Here is a 7561-nt window from a genome sequence, read left to right as displayed (position 1 = left end):
TGCTCCCCTACCGGTCGAGGAGTCCACGGGCTTGTGCTTCACATAAAGCCCGATCCACCAGCCATTTATGGGCTGAGCGGTCCGTAAAGCAGCCTCCCACGAAGCATTAGTGGGAATAGGAATGGGGGATACTGCCTGTAGGGAAGGGCATTCCCAAAGGTAGTGGAAAATTGTGGAATTTTGTGACTATATGCCCGAAGTAACTGAATTTTTGAACGGTTAGTGAGGACGGCACTAAAGGCAAACATGAGAACAGAGCGACAACGTACTTTAATAAGAAGTTCGGATAAATCGGCTGGAAGAGTCTTGAAGAGTTTATAACATTCGAATACAGGCGCTTTGCTCTTACTACAAACTAAACTTAAAAGAGCGTGCTATAAAATGCATCGCGTATGCAGTAGTGCAGAGGTGGAAGATTTTCCCTGGAACAGTGCGTGACACATCGTAGGCGTAGTCGTTGTCACATGTCTTCTCAATATCCTTTCTGCAAGTTGATCCTTCGGTTCATCGTAGCGGTGCTCGGGGACATCAAGAGGCCTGGAGCGCACGCTACGCCGCCTGCGATGGCTTCTCACTTGCGAGATTCCTCTGTCGGCACGTTAGCCTTGTTCTGCAAAGCAATAATGAGCAACGTGCTTTCTTAGAATATACACATTGGTTACGCTTAAACAGAGGACATCCTGCGCCCATCCAGCAACAATGACCAGCCCAGCCCCGAGGTTCCTGTTTTTGCTCTTACATTTTTAAACCAAAAATTTTATAACTCGCTGACAGCCTGGCTTAGGAGAGTTTCTCGCTCTGCCTTGCTCCAAAATATAACCTCCCTGCTCATCTAGCAACAAAGCGACCCTCTTTCTTCTCCTCCTCCCTTTCCTTAGTGCAGAGTAGCAGTCCAGATATAAATCTTTCTGACCGACCTCTTTGCCTTCGTTTCACTAAATTTATCTATTTGTGAATCTGAATTTTTTTCGATACGTATTTAAACAAGAGCCAAGTCGCCACTTTCCGTCGCTTGCAAACTTATTTCCAAACCCGGTGTTGTGCAGCCTCTACTACCCGGCTCAGTACACTAGCCAATGTAAGCTAGGCAAAGCCAGAGCTCATCTCAGTCACATCCTATGGGAATGCCCTCAAGCTCCTTTTGAGGGAAGAAGCATAAAGTATTTACACCAATGAGAGATCTTACTTAACTGAAGACCATCCGACTGGCCGAAGCCGCCGCTAGGGTCGAAGTACTTCTGGCTGTCGTCTAGGCGGAAAGGCTACAACTTTCTCTACATCTGTTGGACAAATGAAGTTTTACAGTCCAATCCAATCGCAGGTTCGATCACAGCCGAGCGCGGCCGTCTTTCATATGAGGTTAAATATCCATATATCGAGATTTCAAGTAGGCTGCTGAAAAAGATTAACAGAAGCTAAGATGGTCTGATGCAATGAAGTGAGCAAACATAAAGCACCTTTAGGATGCTTTTATATTTAATGTTTTTCTATTTCTTGCTTTCTAGAGCGTCAGCTCTTACTGATCACGTTTCTCGATTTCTTGGGGTCTGCTACTACCTCCCTTCGGCGTGAAATAGAAATTTCCAAGTCCGAGGAATTCAAGATGGCGGCCCCCATAGTAAATCGATATAGCGACCCAATTGGTGATTGATTGGTGACGTCACTGATACATCCAATTGCTGATTGGTCGGTGACGTCACTTATAAGTCCAAGATTCCGGCCAATAATGGTAATTAATGGTTGCAATATGTACAAGTGAAATGTTTGAGTGTTTTTTATCATATTGTCACGACCTGAGGAGCCGTGCAGGTAGGCGTCGGGGAGAACCCAAGACTGAGAGCTTTTAATTAGAGAGCCAGGGTCCAGGTCACAGAGCCAGAGCGCCTCGAGAGCCAACCACCGCTTCGTCGTCGTTTCGACTAAGCGAGGAGGCCGCGCGGCGCGTTAGGCACGTGGCAATATGTAAAAATAAACGTACAAATTCGTATTTCCATTGTTGTACCTCACATTAATCTCATTCATATCAATTTTAGTAAACCAATAATATAACGCTCGTTGCTTGAACGTTTTCCAGACGGTGGCGGCATCTTTTTTCATTTGGTGCTTCTGCCTTTTGTCGCGTCAAACTGCGTGAAAGTTGCGCCAATTAATCTCAAATTTGTTTGGCTTTTCTTTCTCAGTAATGATTTTATCCTTTACATTAACGGCATTTACAATTCGCTCTACTTTGGCTGCCTATATGGGCAGCTAATTATTGCTTTATGCTTTTACATTTATTGGCGCGCCGCGCTGGATCAGTCGATGACGCGCCCACACTTTCGGCGCCGCTTCTCCTCTTTCTCCGCACTCGCGGCTCGCTTGAGGGCTCCACTGCATGCGCCCACCGCTCCACCTTCGCCGATGCAGATTTTTCCTCTCGCCTCTAGTCGGGGGCGGTTCTCACTCTCGGCTCGATTCAAGCGCCACAAGCTTCATTCGCAGCCACGCAGAGACACACGCCGGCATTTCGCCTAATGGCACTCATACTGTTTACGCAGTAAAACCAGGAACGGCAAAAATTAATCCACGTGTCTCATATATCCAGCGCTGTTTTTCTGACGCATAAAAGCCGTAACCGAAAATAAAATCCCGACCTCTTCGATTAGAAAAAAACACAGCGAACCACTTTTATATTTATTCGAGCCGCATTACATGACCGCTTGATAAGCAATTAAGCAGCTGTTCATAGAAAGCCTACAACACTGCAGAAATACGTGTTTATAGCGAACCAAGCTACAAACGTGTGCATACCATTCTACAGGCATTGTGTGCTGTTCGACCCATTGATTAATTAGGCTTTCGCAGAAAGGAGCAGAGTATTGAGAGCAGTTGGCCAGACACCCCCCTAAACATCAGCCAAACTGCGCTGCAACGAGAGATTGCGATGTAGGAAGCTCGCTGTGCCTCCGGACACCCTCCTGCCCCCGAGAAGTCACTCGGAAGTTTATTGTTTGTTTATTGGACACCTGCATCGCCCGTAGGGCATTACAGCAGGGGGGCTACAAACGCTAACTGTCACTTTACATATTATTTCAACGCATGGTAAAAAGCATTTTTCATCGGAATATACACAGTGCTTGATAGCAAACTATTCCATTCTCGCACAGTTCTAACAAAAAAAAGAGTAACGCAGGACGTCACCCCTACAAGAAAATTCCCTGATCTTCAAATCGTGGTCCAGTCACTTCGAAATATAATTTGGCGCCTGGATGTACTTTTCGCGGTTGATGCCTGTTTTGCAGTAATAAATGTTATGAAAAATTTTAATCTAGCATTTGTTCTACGGTCCTTTAGCTCTTGCCATTGAAGTTCGCTTTGCTTTCTGTCATGCTAAGTTTCCGGCTGTAATTTCCAAGAACAAATCTGACTGCCCTGTTCTGAATTTTTTCTCATTTGTCTATAAGCTCAGCTGTGTGAGGATCCCAACAAACACACGCATACTCAAGTATTGGTCGAACATGACTGAAGTAGAGCTGGGTTTTTAAGTTACTTGGAAGATGACTGAAATGACTGGAATGTGACTGACACTGCTGTGGCAACGCTGGCTAATCATATCCACATTGGGATAGCAGTATAGCGTTCAAGTGATACTTGTGACATCGAGTTATCTGTAATAATGTAGCTGGTCCTCTTTACCTTAACGCCTTCCTGAATCGCTGCTGTGAAGTTGCGCCTCACGCCGTCCAGGAAGCCGTTGATCCGACCTGCAAGAAGCGCACAGCGGCAAACTTATAGCTACAGTCAATATCTCTTTCAGTTGACGCCATACCATGTGCGCGTAATGTACGCAATGAAGCTCCCATTTTAACCGCATCGGTGGTTCAATGGTTAGGGCGCTCAGCTACTGAGCCAGTTCTGGGTTCGAACCCGGCGGCGGCGGCCGCGTTTCGATGGAGGCCAAACGCAAAAGCGCTCGTGTGCTGCGCGATGTCAGTGCACGTTAAAGAAAAATTGGTGGTGGTGGTGTTAGTGGTTGTATTTTAAATATTAGTAAAAAGGAAGGAAAAGATTTTTGCTAGCCCCGGCATCTGCCGTCGGTACTGAAGCACCTGAGCTGGGGCAGCGGAAATAAAGGATAGCAGGCAGAATGGAGAAATGGAATGAAAGAGGTGGGGGGACAGGAAGAGAGGATAGGGGGAGAAGTAATATGTACAAACTATTTACAAATTGAAAATTGGTTTTTGGGGAAAGGAAATGGCGGAGTATCTGTTCACATATCGGCGGACACCTGAACCGCGCGGTAAAGACAGTGATAAACGAGGGACTAAAAGAAGAAAGGAAGAAAGGTGCCGTAGTGGGGGACTCCGGAATAATTTCGACCACCTGGAGATCTTTAACGTGCACTATGCCGCCGCGGTCGGGTTCGAACCTAGGTACCCCGAGTCAGTAGCCGATTGCCCTAACCACCGAGCCACCGCGGCGGGTTCCTCAAAAAGCTATTTTCCATTTTCAAGCTTCCATTTTAAAATGTACTACTCGAATCCTGCGATCCTGCGTGCAGATGCATTAGTAGTATTTCCGGTCTTACCTAGAGCTTGGCGCATGATATAGCCTTAGATGCTTATGCACCACTAAACCCAACAAAACACAACTATTTCCTTTCTGTACATTTCATGTAAACTAGTTCGGCGGATGCAACTGATATTGTAGAATTTAGCAAAAGCGTGCAACAAAATAAACGATGTTTGAGCCTCAAGGGCGTCGTGTGTTGGCTAAAGTGAGCAATGCATACGCATTCTAGTGTCACCACTTGATTGAAGAGTCGCGAGTGTCTTAGTTTTAGCGTCAAACACATGGAGCTGGGAAGCTTCTACTGATTAGTATGTTGACTATGAATACAACAGCTAAAATGCGGCTACTTTTCAATGCGGGGAAACGATTCTAGAAGCTTCCAGTAGAAGCTTTTTTTATTCAACTTTTGAGATGATGGGCACTTCTGTATTCATGTGTCTTCCACCCATGTGAAACTTGAACATTCAAGTTCATCGGGAAAAAACGCTATGCATGCTTTTAGCAGCGTTAGCGGAAGAAAACAATGACGATTACTCATCTCCCTCCTAACGAATGAATGTCGTGCTGCCGGCTGAGTTAACGTGTTCCAACACCGTGTTCACTAAAGTGCATTTTTACTGTGCGTGTTTCCGGAAGACCAGCCACTAATATTTAAAAATAAGTTCTTTGAGGTAAAAATATGAATTTTTCGGCAAAGTGATATCAATTTTGGCGGATGTCACAAAATTGGTGAATGATGTTAACTAGCAAGCCAGCTAATTCAATTACAGTACTTAACTTTTAACTGTTAAAGAAACGCACCTGGTTAATAATAATAATTGGTTTTTGGGGAAAGGAAATGGCGCTGTATCTGTCTCATATATCGTTGGACACCTGAACCGCGCCGTAAGGGAAGGGATAAAGGAGCGAGTGAAATAAGAAAGGAAGAGAGAGGTACCATAGTGGAGGTTTCCAGAATAATTTCGACCACCTGGGGATCTTTAACGTGCACTGACATCGCACAGCACACGTGTGCCTTAGCGTTTTGCCTCCATAAAAACGCAGCCGCCGCTGTCGGGTTCGAACCCGGGAACTCCGCATCAGTAGCCGAGCGCCCTAACCACTGAGCCACCGCGGCGGGTAATCTATAATTGCACCTGGTTGCAATTAGAGGTTTGTAGGGATCCTAGGAAAGCGCCATTGAATTCGGCACCGTCACCTGCCAAGTTGATTGCCAGTGGCCACCATGTGAAATACTCCGCTGCACCAAAGTCCAGGCCAAAGAACAATCTCTGCGAACCCAGGGAAGCGCCACTAGATTCCGCCCCGATGACCTCCAGTGCAAATGCCAGTCCATCAACGACTCCCACAAAAACTAAGGTTCAAAAGACTGAAGGACGTCAACAAACGCCTGTCATCGTGAACAACCGTGCGGTGGGCCCTGCTACTCCGAAACCAGGGTATGACCTCAAGCTACTACGCTGCGGATCCGCACAGCGAGTGAAACAGGATTGGCGGGCTGGCCGAACTCCCCCGCCTACTCCCCACCTCAGCTGATGCTATACACTCTCTGAATTTCTTAAAATTAAGAAAAAATAATTATCAAACGAATCAGGCACGAGCTCCAAGTCCCTCAAAGTATACCTCGAAGCAAATACGGTACCCAAGGGCCATTCCGTGTCTTTAACTTCTTCGATGAATAATTTATCGAAAGCCCAGAGCCTAGCTTGGAGCCAGGAGCTGCTTAACGCATCTCTACCCCTGTTGAAAATAACTATAGATCATTGCGAAGAGGTGCTGGCATCAGTCAGTCGTGAGCAGAGATGGGCTCGTCACAACATGATACTTTCAACAATAGAAATGGACGAGCTTGAGTTTTTCCAGTCCAGCAAAAGCACACAAATCTGGGCTAAAAAATGCAAAAAAATTCTCGCGAGATAACATCCAGCTTGACGAAGCAAGAATGTGCGCCGTGGCATCACTGTCACAAAAGGATATAATGCAGCCTGACTACACTCATAAGACTTCAAGAAATCAACTAACCCTATTTAATCAAACATTGCACGGTTCAGACCTTAAGGAGAATATTATTAACCTCCCAGAGGCACGTCTAAACAAAGAGGAAAAATCAGTCTTGTAACCTGGACTGAATTTCTGTCCAAATGCAGGCCGCTATAATGAACACCAATTACTGAAGGATCTCGACAACTTTTTCTCGAAGTTTGAGACTCCGAGAATACTTCTCCGATAAGCCGAACGAAAACTGTAACTCATTCCCCCCTTCCCAGGAACAATGGACATCAAGATCCGGCCGGGATAAGCATCTGGACATGTACATAAAAACACTACAGCGAGACATCATTCAAGCTTTGGAGACACATAAACCCGGACCATCGAACCTTTCAAGAGAAGGACGTAATGCCTTAGAATCACTCAGCAAACGAACGGATATCGTCACTAAACCCGCTGACAAAGGAGGCGGCATAGTAATTCTAGACAAAGAAGAGTGCATCCGGGAGGGATATCGTCAGCTCAACAACTCCAATTGCTATAGGTTATCAAAAATTATATAAAGCGCACTTAGGACAACAGACAAGGGAGAGAAAACAACACAAGCGCTTCTCGCAACTGGGCGTTTATTCGAGGAACACACAAAAGGAAGAACAATCACAAACAAAACAAAAGCCATCGCGCAGGCGTAACAGGAAAAGTGCTCATGCAGGTGCGTCAAGATAAGAAAACTCTCTTTCATGCAAAACCACCATAGGGTCCGCAATACACGTGTGCTGATTCTTACGGATGTGATAGGCCTCTGAAATCTCCCTGGTTAGCTGATTAGAGTGTCGGAACAAGATTTTAGTTTTGTCAAGCAAAGGCTTGCAGCCGCTACATTTCGAACAGTGCTTAGCGAGATTAGATGAAGGCGACTTATTCAATGACAAAAAATGCTCTTGCAAGCGCACATTAAGGCAGCGGCCCGTTTGACCGATATAGGTCCGGCCACAAGAAAAGGGAATGTGATACACCGCTC

General features: G+C 45.8%; 1 protein-coding gene across 1 annotated transcript in view; it reads right to left on the bottom strand.

Moving 5' to 3' along the window:
- Nucleotides 1–251: 251 nt before the first annotated feature.
- Nucleotides 252–7561, bottom strand: part of LOC144094903 (uncharacterized) — a 29689-nt gene continuing 22379 nt past the window's right edge. Inside the window, exons 3-4 of the mRNA XM_077628771.1 lie at nucleotides 3676–3743; nucleotides 252–610 (exon numbers count right to left, since the gene is read on the bottom strand). Of these exons, the coding sequence (XP_077484897.1) occupies nucleotides 572–610; nucleotides 3676–3743 (107 nt within the window). The 3' untranslated portion in view covers nucleotides 252–571. The remainder of the gene's footprint in view (nucleotides 611–3675; nucleotides 3744–7561) is intronic.

This window comes from Amblyomma americanum, chromosome 6, assembly GCF_052857255.1.
Source record: "Amblyomma americanum isolate KBUSLIRL-KWMA chromosome 6, ASM5285725v1, whole genome shotgun sequence".
Lineage (NCBI taxonomy): Eukaryota > Metazoa > Arthropoda > Arachnida > Ixodida > Ixodidae > Amblyomma > Amblyomma americanum.
The sequence above is the reverse complement of the archived record's forward strand: the minus strand, read 5'-3'. Positions and strand labels throughout refer to the sequence as shown.